Raw genomic sequence first — 16487 nt, forward strand, 5'->3', positions numbered from 1 at the left:
GGAGAATTGCTTGAACCCAGGAGGCAGAGGTAGTAGTGAGCAAAGATTGTGCCACTGCACTCCAGCCTGGGCCACATTGAGACTCCACCTCAAAAAAAAAAAAAAAAGGATCAAAGGATCTAACTTGAAACTCTAGATACTATACTGTGATGAGTGCATGGTATGCGGAAAATACCTAATTTGGAACAGGCCAAGTCTAATGAAAAGTAGGCCGGGCCCAGTGGCTCACGCCTGTAATCCCAGTACTTTGGGAGGGCGAGGTGGGCAGATTACTTGAGGTCAGAAGTTTAAGACCAGCCTGGCCAACGTGGTGAAATCCTGTCACTTCTAAAAATACAAAAATTAGCCGGGCATGGTGGCAAGCACATGTAATCCCAGCTACTCAGGAAGCTGAGGCAGGAGAATCGTTTGAACCTGGGGGTCGAGATCACTCCACTGCACTCCAGCCTGGGCAACAGAGAGAGACTTTGTCTCAAAAAACTAAATAAATTTAATTAATTATTAGTGAAAAGTAAAATTGTAGGTTATTATTTTTGCCTGGGTTTATTTTGAAGTATGGCACATTGAAAAGTTACTGTAATGGATGCTGTCAAATAAAATGGGACAAACTAATGAAAAGATTACACATTAAGTCTGCATCATGCTCCATGTCACTAAAATCCTTTAACATGTTAAACTTGTTAGGTACGATGGAAGTGTTACATTTCTGAAGCTTTTCCTCTCACAGAGTTAAAGCATATTGACATTTCTCTCTAGTTCTACACTGTCTTGAAAACTGGCAGTAAAAGGTGGGTTATTAGCAAGGAAACTGGCTGATTAGCGAGGAAAGCAAGCTCACTAATAATTACATAAAACTTTGCTATGTAGAATTTTGAACACAGGCAAAAGTAAATTGAAAAGTGTAATGAATTTGGCACACATCCATCAACCTCTTTCAACAGTTATTTTATGACCAATTGCCTTTAATTTATAACCCATTAACTTACCACTTCTGTATTATTTTAAGCAAATTCCATTTTGCCCTTTCATCGGTAAATATGTAGAATTTCTAAAAGATAACTTTCGTTCTAACATAATCACAAAATCATTGTCAGACCAAAAAGGAACAAACAAAAACAGTAATTCTCTAAGAATATCATCATATTTGATTACTGTTCAGGCTCGCCATTGTCTTTTGGATATCACAATAGTTTTTTCCTAGTGCATTTGTTTGAATCAGTATCCAATTACAGTCCACGTACTGTGATTGGATGGTCTGTTTCTTAACTCTCTTAGACTCCAGGTTTCTGCTTCATCTCTTTTTTCTCTTGCAATGTGTTGTAGATATGGAATTGTCTCAGGGTGTTCCTACAACATAGATTATGCTGATGATGTCAGCACATATGATTGTTCAACATTGTTCACATGTGAGCTGTTCAACATTACTTAATGACTTGAAAATATTTTTTATTAGTTTTAGAAAACAATTTTCAAATATTGCTTTGGCTACATTCGCCTTCACTCCTCTGGGATTCCCCTTAACATTTATTAGGCCTTTTTGCTTAATTCCCCGTGTCTCTTCGATACTTTCCTGTATTTTCTATTCTTGTGTCTCTCTTTACTCCGAGAATTTACTTCTGTTTGTTTGTTTTTGAGACAAGTTCTTACTCTGTTACCCAGGCTAGAGTGCAGTGGTGTGATCTTACCTCACTGCAACCCAGGGTTCAAGCAATTCTCCTGCCTCAGCCTCCTGAGTAGCTGGGATTACAGGCACCCGCTACCACACCTGGTTAATTTTTGTATTTTTAGTAGAGATGGGATTTCATTATGTTGGTCAGGCTGGTCTCTAACTCTTGACCTCAGGTGATCCACTCACCTTGGCCTCCCAAAGTGCTGGAATTACAAGTGTGAGCCACCATGTTCGGCCAGAATTCTGACCTATATAACAGTTTATCAATTTTTTTCATCTGCGTCTAATTTTAAAAATCCATTTATTGAAGTCTCAATTTCAGTATATTTTTTCAGTTTGACATAGTTATTTTAAAGCCTGGGTCTGATAACTTGATCATGTGGGTCCCCTGTGATCTGTTTGTTTTTCATGATGTTGACTTCTCTCCTGGTATACCTGGTGGTGGCAGTGGTGGCATTGTATGTTGACATTGGATGGGAGAAATAGTAGGAATTACTTCGAGGGAGGATGATGTTTTCTCTTCAGAAAGGATTTACTTTTGCTTCTGGGAAGTGGGTGGGGGTATTTATGATCCTGGATCACTAACCAGAAAGGCTTTGAGATTTTGAAGTTGGACTCAATTCCAGATTCTCGTTCATCTTTACTCACACTGTGGCAGGGAGGATCCCAGTCCAAAGTGCTGACCAGGGGCCCTTTTCCTTGGCAGGCCCTGAAGTCCTTTTTGTCTCCTATCCCTGTGAGTCTTTTAAAACCTCTACTCCCCTCTGATCTACCTCATCAGCAGATGTCTGTGGCCGGGGGAAGCAACCCCAAATGCTAGGCTCACCTGTTGAAGTCTACTTCTCCACGATTTTGTAATTTTTCACTGCCTTGTTAGCATTCTGATGCTTTCAAGCAGCTGTTTTTGTTTTTCCAGGCTGCTTTCTCTCTCTCTCTTTTTCCCTTTCCTTTTCCCTTTTCCCTTTCCATTATCCCTTTTCCCTTTCCCTTTCCCATTTCCCTTTCCCTTCCTTTCCTTTCCTTTTTTGAGATGGAGTTTCACTCTGTCAGCACATGCCACCACACCCAGCTAATGTGGAGACAGGGTTTTGCCACGTTGGCCAGGTTGGTCTCGAACTCCTGACCTTAGGTGATCCACCTGCCTTGGCCTCCCAGAGTGCTGGGATTACAGGCATGAGCCACCTCGTCCGGCCTATTTTGCCAAGCTTTTCTGGTGGTTTTCATTAAGTGAGAGAGTTGATGGATATTACTGGACATCATTCTTTTTGACTCCAGCTTCTGATCCTTATATATATTTAATCTTATAGAAATGTACACTATTTATTTAGTTTGCTTCCTTGTAAGTAGCCTTCAAATGTGTCACTTGCTGATGCCTGTTCAATTAGGCTTTGGATAACAGTACAAAATCTGGCTGACATGAATGCCTAGTTCACCACTAAAGCTGGGCACTGCAAATGTTCTGTGCTGTGCTTCAGAAATTGCCAGCTTTTATATCTAGACTGTGATTTCCTCATAGAGGATTTCATACATGCGAATTCAAAGTTTAAATTTGTGCCATGTGTGAATATGTGCACAAAATGCCCAAATAGGAATGAGAAAAATATCTCTTTTTCCCATCCACATTGAGATACCTCAAACAACTATGAAATACAGATTTTCTTTCAGTTTTCCAAAATACTTACCTGGGTTGAGATCAAGAATAGAGCATTTTAGGCCAAAATGCTGCTTAAAAATTTTATGATTTATGAGTTTAGAAAAAAATCTCTTTTGAACTTTAAGCATATGTTATTTTTAGGATATCTTATTCATGAAAAAACAAATTTTAGTGTATTTTTTACATAGGTGAAATAATTTAGGTGTTTGTATGAGTCAGTTATTTCTATGACTATTTTATTTTTGTAGTTTTTCAGCTACTTTCAGTAGCCTACATTTGTTTAGTAACAGAATTAACAAGAATTGCTGTCATTATTTTGAGTTAATTTTCAACTCATATTTTTAATTTGCTAAATACATTCTGGCACAACTGTATTATCAGAGACCTTAATTCAATATTTTATAAACTTATATGAAGAACTGAAATCATTTGATGTTTTTATTTTGAATCCTCCAGACAACGACAGTATTTCCAGCTTCTTCATGCTTCCAGATGAAAGTTGCATCAAACAATATTTGAATCTAAATGTGGTTTAAAATATTTCTTAATTCTAAAGCTTTTTGTAGTTCCTATTTTTTTTTTTTTTTTAGACGGAGTTTCGCTCTTGTTATCCAGGCTGGAGTGCAATGGCGCGATCTCGGCTCACCGCAACCTCCGCCTCCTGGGTTCAGGCAATTCTCCTGCCTCAGCCTCTGGAGTAGCTGGGATTACAGGCACGCGCCACCATGCCCAGCTAGTTTTTTGTATTTTTAGTAGAGACGGGGTTTCACCATGTTGACCAGGATGGTCTCGATCTCTTGACCTCGTGATCCACCCACCTCGGCCTCCCAAAGTGCTGGGGTTATGGGTGTGAGCCACTGCACCCGGCCCTAGTTCCCATTTTCTAAGCAAGATTAGCTATATTTGATCTTCTAGATGAAGAAAGATTTGACTGTGATTAAATATGTACAGTACCATCCTGGAATAGATTTTATTCATAGATTAATAAAATATGTGCGCATGATTTAGGAGAAAATATTTTAGGACATTAAATTTAGTTACATAATACAGTCTGTTTTTAATTCTGTGCAACTAAAATCTGGATTTGCTTTAAAAAGAAAAAATGTTTAAATTTCACTGGGAAATGTAGAGAATTTGTTTTCCAGGCCCATCAAAATCATACCCAATCATCCTTTTAGGAAATTTTCAAAATACTAGATTTAGCTTTTCAACCTAATGATTGTTACTGTCTAATTTTCTTTTCTTTTCTTTTTTTTTTAATTGTACTTTAGGTTCTGGGGTACATGTGTAGATCATGCAGGGTTGTTGCATAGGTACATATATGGCAAGGTGGTTTGCTGCCTCCATTCCCCCATCATCTGTGTCTGGCATTTCTCCCCATGTTATCCCTGCCCACCGTCCTCAACTCCCGCTGTCCCTCCCCTAGCCCCCTGCAACTTACCCCAATGTGTGATGCTCCACTCCCTGTGTCCACGTGTTCTCATTGTTCAATACCCGCCTATGAGTGAGAATATGCAGTGTTTGATTTCTTGTTCTTCTGTCATTTTGCTGAGGATGATGGTTTCCAGATTCATCCAAGTCCCTACAAAGGACACAAACTCATCATTTTTTATGGCTATGTAGTATTCCATGGTGTATATGTGCCACATTTTCTTTGTCCAGTCTATGATGTCTAATTTTCTTACCTATACTTACCATTTGGTTACATATTTCTTATAGTACCTCCTTGGTTCAAATGTAGTTCTTTTCTGATATTGAATAAACTGTAATGTAAAGGACCTAGCATAATGCCTGGTATATATTTGGTAATCAATAAACATTACTTTCTTTCCCTATCCTCTTGTGTTCTTAGCTACTGATTTTTAAAGGTATTGAGAAAATGGCAGCAAGAAAAATTTAGGAGCTCAACTTCCATTCTAAATCTTTAAACTTCTTTTTCTAAAAGAAAGGTTCAAACCAATGCATGATGTTTTAGGCATAATTCTGTAATGACCTCTTGAGACTTCTATCCTCTGGAGCACACATCCTGGAAAATCTCCTCCCCATGAGTGTGATTGCAATCTGAATTTGAGGGAATACTCATTCCCTTGATTGGGTTGCATTAAATTGCAAAGGTGATGGTATAATTATTCCTGTGATTATGTTATATAATATGACTCCTTCTTAGGAGGCTGGAGAAATTCCTGCTGGCTTTGAAGAAGTAAACTTCCATGTTTAAGAGGGCCATATGGCTAGGACCTGAGGGTGGCTTCTAAAAGTTGAGAGCAATTTCTGCTGACAGCCAACAAGAAGTCAGGGGTATCAGTCCCAGCCAAAAGGAGACTGAGTGCTTTATTCATAAGAAGTTTGCCACCAACATATAAGTATTGTGAAAACCACCACTCGATTAACCCATTTATGCCTAGTGTTCCATTAATGGAACTCTAAACTTGTGGGAGTTATTTATATCCTACTACTCAAGGTCATTGCCAAAGTCTGATTTCCCCCCACCCCGCAAAAATTTGCAACCTTTGGCTTAAATGGGTTAAGGCCAAAATGGGATAAGCAAAGAATCATATCAACATTACCGTCATTCGACATGTAGATTCAGGCAAGCCCACCATCTGATCAACAAAAGAACCATCAAAAAAATTGAGGGGGAGGCTGCCAAGGTAGAAAAGGGCTCCTTCAAGTATGTCTGAGTCTTGTAAAAACTGAAAGCTGAATGTAAGCATAGTCTCACCATTGATAACCCCTGTGGAAATTGGAGACCAGCAAGTATTATGTAACCATCATGGTTACTCCAAAACAGACTTTAAAAAAATGATTATAGGCACATCAGAGAAACATTCTCCATAGGAGTACAGCTCTTCCAACACTCTGATTTAGGATTTCTGGCATCCAGGACTGTAAAATAATTAATCTGTGGTATTTTAAGCCACTAAGTTTCTGAGAATTTATGCAGCAATAGAGAATAATACACTCGATATCTGAGAAGAGCCTTTTAACATGGAAGAAACCAAAACAAACTCGAAGGATAGAAACTATACAGGAGCAAGAGCCCCTCAAAGATGAAAACTTTTCCTAATATACGTGGAGCGACAAGTGAATGTATGCATCCATTAGAGAACAGAATCATACATAGTAAACACTCAGAACAAAAAGATTCTTGAAAAGTGAAATATAATGGAATTTTAAAACACAATATAAGCGCTGGTGGATAAAGTTAAGGAAATTTTGCCCCCCCCCAAATTAAAGATAACAGGAGAGAGAAAACAAAAAAGAAAAAGTAAAGGAGCAGAACAGTAGGTCCAAAATCTGAATAATAGAGGAAATCATCAACAAAAATATTTGTCAGAATTGAAGGATATGCACTGTCAAGTTGACAGCATTCACTGAGTAAGCAGCACAATGTGTAAAAATAAATTCACACTAAAGCACATTACCATGAACTGTGATGGGTGCAATTAGAAGATTCCGTAGGTCTCCAAGGAGATGTCGGATGGGGAGAGAAGGAAAGATTATATTCAAGGAAACCAAAGGGCATATGAAGAGGAACATATCAGGAATCAGAATAGGTTTGATCTTGTTAATGTCAGCATGGAGTAGCAAGGTAATGGTCAATGCCTTCAAAGTTCTGATGGAGAAGTAATTCTAACCTGGAATTCTATACCTAGCCAAATTGTCATAAGTTGATGCTGGAATAAATATTTTTATAATAAAGTACCCTTAACTATGTCACTGAGGGGTATCTTCCATCAAAATGAAAGAGCAAATCAAGAAAGAGGTAGATGGAATTCAGAGAAAAAAGGAAATTGAGAATACCGTATGATAGGAGATCTCTGAAATGCCCAGGGAACAGTCCCTGAAGCTCTTTTTTTTTTTTTTTTCTTATTGATTTATTTTTACCATCCCCATGGATACCATGGATGAAGCTCTTTTCTATCAACAATAACTCGCCATGAAATTATTTCCTTTTTTCAAATTGAGTATAATTGGCATATTGGAAACTGTGCATATCTAAAATGTACAATAGTGTAAGTTCTGACATACACACCGATCACCAAAATCAAGATACTAAATATGTTTGTCACCTCCAAAGCCTTCATGATGCATCTTTGTATCCCTCCCTCTTTTTCCTTTCTGCCTGTGCTTCAGTCCCAACCCAGGCCCTAAGCAAGCACTTACCTGTTTTCTATAACCATAGATATTTGTATATTCTAAAAAATATTATAAGGGGAAGATACAGTATGTATTCTGTGTGACTTCTTTTAATCAGCATAATTAATTTGAGTTTCATTCATGTTTTTGTCTATATTGATAGTTCAGTCTTTTTGGGGTTTTTGTTTGTTTGTTTGAGACAGGGTCTTGCTCTGTCTCTTAGGCTGGAATGTATTGGTACAATAATAGCATAGTTCAATCTTTTATTGCTGAATAGTGTTCCACTTTATGAATCATTTGGGTTGTTTCCAGTTTGGGGGTGTTATAAATAAAGCTGCTGTGACTGATCGTATACAAGTCTTTATATGAACATATGCTTCCTTTTTCTTGGGCATATGCCTAAGAATGGAAGTAATGCATCACATAGTAGATATATATTTGGTTTTTCAAAAAATTGTCAAATTGTTTTCCAAAGTCGTTTTAAACTTCGCTTTCTCATGATATGTATATAAATAGTTTCACTTCCTCCTCATCTTCACCAACATTTAATATAGGCTTTTAAATTTTAGCCATTTAATGATGTTATAGTCACGCTTTATAAGAATGGACCCTCATCCAGAATTTGGTTCAGAATCCGATATTAATAATGCCACACACACACATATACACACACCCCAAAAGATGTGAAAGGATTTGTTACATAATGAGTCTCTGAGAAGATCAGGAAAGGCTTCCCAGCTGGTTTGAAAATGGTTTGAAAACTCACTTCAGCAGCACATGTACTAAAATTGGAGTGATACAGAGAAGATTAGTATAGGCCCTGAACAAAATGACAGGCAAATTCGTGAAGCATTCCATATTTTAAAAAAAGAAAAAGAAAATGGCTTGAGAGTCCAGGTGCAATGGCTCAAGGCTATAATCCCAGCACTTTGGGAGGTTAAGGCAAGCACCTTGCTTGAGCCCAGGAGTTCAAGACCACCCTTGGAAACAGAGTGAGACCTTGTCTCCACAAATAATTTTATTTTTTTGAGACAGGGTCTCTCTCTGTCGCCCAGGCTGGAGTGCAGTGGCATGATCAGGGCTCACTGCAGCCTCAATTTCCATGGCTCAAGCAATCCTTCTGCCTCAGCCCCCAAGTAGCTGAGACTACAGGCACACACCACCATGCCTGGCTAATTTTTCTGAATTTTAATAGAGACAGGGTTTTGCTATGTTACCCAGGCTGGTTTTGAACTCCTGAGCTGAAATGATCCTCCTGCCTCAGCCTCCCAAAGTATTGGGATTATAGGCATGAGCCACTGTGCCTGGCCTACAGATAATAATTTTTAAAAATTAGCCAGGCTCGGTGGCATGTGCCTGTGGTCCCAGCTGCTCAAGAAGCTGAGGCAGGAGGATCACTTGAGCCAGAGAGGTTGAGGCTGCAGTGAGTTGTGACTGTCCCACTGCACTCCAACTTGAGTGACGGAGTGAGACCCCATCTCAAAAACAGCAACAAAGAAAATGGCTTGAGAGAGCAAGGGAAGGAGACTGGCTTAGGGATTCAGTGGTGATTAAGAGGTGGGTGAAGAAGATTCTTAAACATAGGTCAGGGTTGTGCAGTTTACTTCCCACTGGCATTAAAGAGGGGAACACCAGTTTTCTTATCAGCTCTCGCAGTTGTTTGGCAGGAGATGGAGAGGTGAGCTTCAAAGCTACCAAAATCAAAATTGGAGTCAGATACTTTATTACAAATGAGCATGTAATGGTGTCTTATTTTAGCATTAATCTGCATTTTCCTAGTAACTAATGATGCTTAGCATCTTTTCACATGCTTCCTGGCCATATTTACATCTTTTTTATTGTGGTGTTTGGTCAAATCTTTTGCATTAAAAAATGAGTTCTCAAAGTATTAAAAGCATATATGACAGACCCACAGCCAACATCATACGAAATGGGGAAAAGTTGAAAGCATTCCCTCTGAGAACTGGAAAAAGACAAGGATGCCCATTTTTACCACTTCTATTCTGTTCTATTCAATATAGTACTGGAAGTCCTAGCCAGAGCAATAAGACAAGAGAAAGAAATAAAGGGCATCAAAAGTGGAAAAGAGGAAGTCGAACTCTTGCTGTTTGCCAATGATATGATTGTATACCTAGAAAACCCTAAAGACTCATCCAAAGCTCCTAGATCTGATAAATGAATTCAGTCTCAGGATTCAAAATCAGTAGGATTGCCATACACCAACAACAATCAAGTTGAGATTCAAATCAAGAACTCAATCTCCTTTACAACAGCTGCCAAAATAAATAAAATAACATAAAATAGTTAGGAATATACTTAACCAAGGAGGCGAAAAATCTCTATGAGGAAAACTACAAAACGGTGCTGAAAGAAATCATAGATTTCACAAACAAACAGAAACACATCCCATGCTCATGGGTGGGAAGAATCAGTATTGTGAAAATGACTGTGCTGCCCAAAGCAACCTGCAGATTCAATGCAATTCTCATAAAAATATCATCATCATTCTTCACAAAACTAGAAGAAAAAAAAAACTCTAAAATTCATATGGAAGCAAAAAAGGATCCTATGTAGCCAAAGCAGTGCCAAGCAGAAAGAACAAATCTGGAGGCATCATGTCACCTGATTTCAAACTATACTACAAGTCTCTGTTTACCAAAATGGCGTGGTACTGGCATAAAAAGAGGCACATACACCAATGGAACAGGACAGAGAACCTAGAAATAAACCCAAAAATGTACAGCCAACTGATCTTCGACAAAGCATACAAAAACATAAATTGGGGAAAGGACACCCTATTCAATAAATGGTGCTGGGAAAACTGGTGAGCCACATGCAGAAGAAGGAAACTGGATCTCCATCTCTCACCTTATACAAAAGTCAACTCAAGATAGATCAAAGACTTAAATCTAAGACCTGAAACCATAAACATTCTAGAAGATAACATCAGAAAAGCTTTTCTGGTCATTGGCTTATACAAAAAATTCATGACTAAAACCCCAAAGCAAATGCAACAAAAATATAACTAAATAAATAAATGGGACTAAATTAAACTAAAAATCTTCTGCACAGCAAAATAAATAATCAGCAGAGAAAACAGACAACCCACATAGTGGGAGAAAATATTCACAAACTATGCACCCAACAAAGGACTAGTATTCAGAATCTACAAGAAACTAAAATCAGCAAGACAAAAACAAATAATCCCATCAAAAAGGGGCAAAAGGACATGAATAGACAATTCCCAAAAGAAGGTGTACAAATGGCCAATAAGCATATGAGAAAACACCCAACACCACTAATTATTGCAAGTGAAAACCACACTGAGATACCACCTTACTCCTGCAAGAATGGCCGTAATTAAAAAGTCAAAAAGCAATCGATGTTGGCATGGATGTAGTGAAAAGAGAACACTTTTACACTGCTGGTGGGAATGTAAATTAGTACAACTGCTATGGAAAACAATATGAAAATTCCTTAAAGAACTAAAAGTAGAACTACCATTTGATCCAGCAATTCCACTACTGGGTGTCTACCCAATGAAAAGAAGTCATCATATGAAAAAGACACATGCACATGCATGTTTACAACAGCACAACTAGTAATTGCAAAGATATGGAATTAACCTAAGTGGATAAAGATAATGTGATATATATATATATATGTATATACATACCATGGAATACTACCCAGGCATAAAAGTAATGAAATATGTCTTTTGCAGCAACTTGGATGGACTTGGAGGCCATTAGTCTAAGTGAAGTAACTCGGGAATGGAAAACCAAATATCATGTTCTCACAAGTGGGAGCTATGCTATGAGAACACAAAGCCATAAGAATGATACACTGGACTTTGGGGACTTGGTGGGGAGAAGGTTGTGGGGGAGCAAAAATAAAGGCTACATATTGGGTACAGTGTATACTGCTCAGGTGACAGGTGCACTAAAATCTCAGTTATCACAAGTGAAGAACTTATCCATGTAACCAGAACCCACCTGTACCCACAAAACTATTGAAATAAAAAGAGTCCTTATTGAATTTTGAGTATTATTCATATATGCTGAATACAAGTCCTATATCTGATAGCTAATATGCAGGTATTTTCTCCCAGTTTGTAGCTTATCTTTGCAGTCTATCAGTATTTTTTGAAGAGCAGAAGTTATTAATTGTGATGAAGTCCAACTTACCATCTTTTTCTTTTCTAAGTCATGATTTTGGGATCCTATCCTGGCCTAACCCAAGGCAACAGATTTTCTCATTTATTTTCTTCTAGATATTTTATGGTTTTACTTTTACTTTAGGTCTATAGTTCATCTGAAGTTGATTTTTATATTTGATAAGGAGTATGGAATGAAGTTTTTATGGGATACAGCAAAAGCAGTTCTAAGAGGAAAGTCTATACCTATAAATGCCTACATTAAGAAAAAAGAGGCTGGGCGTGGTGACGCACGCCTGTAATCCCAGCACTTTAGGCGGAGGTGAGTGGATCACTTAGGTCAGAAGTTTGAGACTAGCCTGGCCAACATGGCAAAAACCCGTGTCTACTAAAAATACAAAAATTATCTGGGCATGGTGGTGCATGCCTGTAATCCCAGCTACTCAGGAGGCCGAGGCAGGAGAATCGCTTGAACCCAGGAGGCTGAGGTTGCAGTGAGTGGAGATTTGCCACTGCACTCCAGCCTGGATGACAGAGTTCGACTCCGTCTCAAAAAAAAAAAAGAAAAAGGAAAGAAAGAAAGATATCACAAAATAGCCTAACTTTACACCTAAGAGAAATGGAAAAAGAACAAACTAAGCCCAAAGTCAACAAAGAAACTGAGATGAGGAAAACAATTGGAAAGATCAGTGACACTAAGAATTATCTTTTGAAAAATAGAAATAAGATTGGCAAAACTTAGACTAAGAAAAAGAGAGGACTTTGCAGGACAGTGACCTCTTGAGAGTGATCTTGGACCACCCCAATTCTTTTCCTGTCTCACTTGCAGTTCTCAAGAATAACTATAGAATGCAGTAGGAATGTGTTATCCTGAGGCAGGGGGAAACTGCCTGAAACAACCCATGCCTCAGTCCTGTCCTTCCTAGGGTATGTAACATCCTATGTTAGGGAGGAAGTACCTGGGACAGCCTGGACTTTGTTCCTCTCTCCCCTGGAATCAGGATGTCCTTCAGAGCTTTGCCCAGGGTGTCATGTGGCCCTTGAGATATATAACCCAAAATGGGTTGCCTTTCAAAGTCCCTCAGCTGCGTTGCAAATGAGGCGCATGCAATTCAGATTTTATCCATCCGAAGCAGCTTTCATAAATGCTGAGGTACTGGTTCTTAGTGGATCCTAGGCTTATTTTTTTGTGGCGGTGTCTCACTCTGTCGCCAGGCTGGAGTGTAGTGATGCCATCTTGGCTCATTGCAGCCTCCGCCTCCCAGGTTCAAGCGATTCTCCTGCCTCAGCCTCCCAGGTAGCTGGGACTACAGGTGGGCCCCACCATGCCAGGCTAATTTTTGTATTTTTAGTAGAGACAGGATTTCATTATGTTGACCAGGATGGTCTCTATCTCTTGACCCCTAGGCATTTTTTATTGGTCCCTTGCAATCCATCAGCTTCATATAATATAGGTTTGTTCTGTCTTTCCAGACTCAGGGAAATGTTAATTATAGACTCAAACAAATAAAATTAGCAATGAAAGAGGAGAGCTTACAACAGATGTCACAGAAATACAAAGGATAATAGACTAGTATAAATAATTATATACCAACAAATTGGATAACCTAGGAGAAATGAATGAATTCCTAGAAACATACATGCAAACTAACAAGACTAAATTATGAAGAAATAGAAAATCTTAACAGACCAATAACAAACAAGGATATTAATCAGTAATCAAAAACCTCCCAACAAAGAAACGCCCAGGACCAGGTGAGCTCACTAGTGAATTCCATCATCCTTTTAACGAAGAATAATGCCAATCCTTCGTAAACTCTAACAAAAGATTGAAGAGAGAATACTTACCAACTAACTTTATGAGGCCAGCATTACCCTGATACCAAAGCCAGACAAAGGCATTACAAAAAAGAGAAAATCAAAGGCGAATATCTCTAATGAATACAGATTCAAAAATTCCCATTGAAATACTAGCAGACCAAATTCAACAGCATGTTTAAAGGACCATCCACCATGATCAAGTGGGATGCAAGGATGCTTCAACATAAACAAATTAATAAAAATACAAAAATTAGCTGGGCGTGGTGGCACATGCCTATAATCCCAGCTACTCAGGAGGCTGAGAATTGCCTGAACCCGGGAGGCGGAGGGTTTTAATTATGCATATGTCATTATTTATCTAAAATATCTGCTCACTTGAAAATGAAAAAAACCCACGAAAATATAGGGAGAGGGTAAAATAGGTGAAGCATAAGGAATTTTTTAGCATGGTGAAACTATTCTATAATGGTGGATTTATTACACTATGCATTTGTCAAAACCCAGAGAACGTTAGAGCATAAAGAGTTAACCTTAATATATGCAAGTTTTAAAAATTATTTAGAAAGCTAGAGGATCCCAGGATGGAATGCAGACTATGACAAAGACTCTAACTCTATTACAAATCTGTGATATGCCCTCACCAGAGAAGGTGGGGAGAAAAGGTGCTGATTAGGTCAAGGTCACTGGGGGAATGAATGCCGACTCTAAGACCAATGGCAAAGGGCACTCACTGCTCATCAGTACATTAGACCCACACAAAGTGCCTAAAATTCAGATTCCCAAGCTAAACTCCAGACCAATTGGAATAGAATCCCTCCAGATAGAACCAAGACAACAGAGCCAGCAGGCAGACACATATACGTGTGCTGAAGCTGCGCCCACAGCCACCCCTTCCCCTAAGTGCTCTGTCCCAGGGAGATGGGAGTTTTATCTATAAGCCCCTGACTGGGGCTGCTGCCTTTCTTTCGGAGACGCCCTGCCCAGTGAAGAGGAATCTAGAGAGGCAGTCTGGCCACAGCCACTTTGCTGCACTGTGTTGAGTTTTACGCAGTCTGAACTTCCAGGCCTCCTTAGCGCTGTCAGGGGAAAACCACTTACTCAAGTCTCAGTAATGGTGGATGCCCCTGCCCGCAACAAGCTCTAGCACTCCAGGTCGACTTCAGATTGCTGTGCTGGCAGCAAGATCTTCAAGCCAGTGGTTCTTAGCTTGCTGGGCTCTGTGGGATTGGAACCCACTGAATGTGACCACTTGGCTCCCTGGCTTCAGCCCCCTTTCCAGGGGAGTGAACGATTCTGTCTCAGGGTTCCAGGCACCACTGGGATCTGGAAAAAAAACTTCTGCCACTAGCTTGGTGTTTGCCTGAAGAGTCACCCAGTTTTGTGCTTGAAACCCAGGGCCCTGGTGATGTAGGCACACGAGGGAATCTCCTGGTCTGTGGGTTGCAAAAACTGGGAAAAGCATAGTGTCTGGGCCGGGTAGCACAGTTCCTCACAGCTTCTCTTGGCTAGAAAAGGGAGGCCCTGGCTCCTTGCACTTCCAGGGTGAGGCGATGCCCCACCCTGCTTCAGCCTGGCCTTCATGGGCTGCACCCGCTACCTAACCAGTCCCAATGAGATAAACAGGGTATCTCAGTTGGAAATGCAGAAATCACTTGCCTTCTGCATTGGTCTCACTGGGAGCTGGACTGGAGCTGTTCCTATTCAGCCATCTTGCCAGATCTCCCGGACTCTTTTAAACATGCTTGAACAATAATTTTTTTAAAATGTGAACACTTGGATCGAAAAGTAGGAAATCCTTTCTCTTACATTATACCTATTGATAATTTGGTGTTCCTACACAAAGGGTTAGGGCATTGTGTTATGAAAACCGTAATTAAAAACCACAATTACTTTTGCACCAACCTAATAAAATGTTAGCATATCTAATCTCCTCTGAGAAGAAGTATATTTCATTGTTTTTACTTGTGTAACCTGGTAGTGTGAAAGATGCCTATTTATAGTATAAGTCATCTAAGTATACTTAGAAAATAACAACTTGAATTTGACCTCTGGATTGCCTCCAGAAAGAGTCAACTTTGTGTACTAAACAAATGTCATCTTAAGTCAGAAAGTGGTCTAAACAGGGCTTTTGTTCAGCCTGTGTGCGTTGTAATATTCTAGTGATTTGTTTGCTTAAAAAAGTGGGGTTGGAATAAGTTCTTTTGTACCGATTACTTTTTCTGGGTTCACAATAGGAGTTTCTTAACTTCTCATTGCATGAGTTTGATTTCACTATGTTATCTATTAAATAAATAATCATTACGGAAAATTGGTTCAGAAAATCAAGGGTAGAGCAGTTTTAATTAAACTCAAGTGTTCACCAACAAGCCAATCCTAAGTATTTGTGGATTTCTCTCAAGTAACCCATGGAGTAAAGTTTTTGTGATTTCTTGCTAAATTCTAACATGGAAATAAAAATATGTACTGTTTTTTGTATCACTATTATATTTTCTTTATAGTATATAAAATAGGACAAAATGTCATTTATCTTTGTTATAATGTTTTCTTTGTCTTGTTAGGACGGGTTTTTAACACTTTGTTTTAACGTGCTCTCTACAGATTGTTATATTCTTGCAATGTTTCTTTATATCAGATGCCTTGTGCCTTTTGATATTTATTTTTAGCTAATTTAGCTTCATTTTCATATATAAAACACTTAATCCCCGTAAATTTCTAAGTTGCCATTTCTTCTGTTCTCTTTAAACTCAGGATATAAATTCCACTTTAGAGAAGTTTTAAGTTGATACTGTTAAATGATTTTGTGCCCTCTGCTGGTTCTTTGAGAAATTACGAAATATGTTTTGATCGCTAGGAACGTGGCATTTTTAATTTCATTTCATTCTATTTTTACTTTTTTAGAAACAGTGTCTCACTCTGTTGCCCAGGCTGGAGTGCAGTGGTGTGATCATAGCTCACTGCAGCCTAAAGTCTTGGGCTCAAATAATCTTCCTGCCTCAGCCTCTCCAGTAGCTACGATTATAGGCACATGCGACCACACCCAACTAATT

At 39.0% G+C, this 16487-nt stretch overlaps 1 protein-coding gene and 1 non-coding gene across 9 annotated transcripts in view; both read left to right on the forward strand.

Moving 5' to 3' along the window:
- The window catches only part of MTPAP (mitochondrial poly(A) polymerase), a 119185-nt gene that overhangs the window by 34727 nt on the left and 67971 nt on the right, over nucleotides 1–16487 (forward strand). The window contains exon 9 of one of the 8 annotated variants that reach the window (XM_064368533.1): nucleotides 11188–12021. The exons of 6 other annotated variants lie outside the window; for them this stretch is intronic. In XM_064368533.1, coding sequence (XP_064224603.1) covers nucleotides 11188–11220 — 33 coding nt within the window. In that variant the 3' untranslated portion in view covers nucleotides 11221–12021. One more of the 8 variants, XM_064368534.1, reaches the window with a different exon arrangement.
- Nucleotides 8226–8327, forward strand: LOC135271423 (U6 spliceosomal RNA). The gene has a single exon (XR_010339566.1). It is a non-coding gene; the product is annotated as a U6 spliceosomal RNA (small nuclear RNA).

Source organism: Aotus nancymaae, unplaced genomic scaffold, assembly GCF_030222135.1.
Source record: "Aotus nancymaae isolate 86718 unplaced genomic scaffold, 86718_ANA_hifiasm-v0.15.2.pri h1tg000077l, whole genome shotgun sequence".
Classification (NCBI taxonomy): domain Eukaryota; kingdom Metazoa; phylum Chordata; class Mammalia; order Primates; family Aotidae; genus Aotus; species Aotus nancymaae.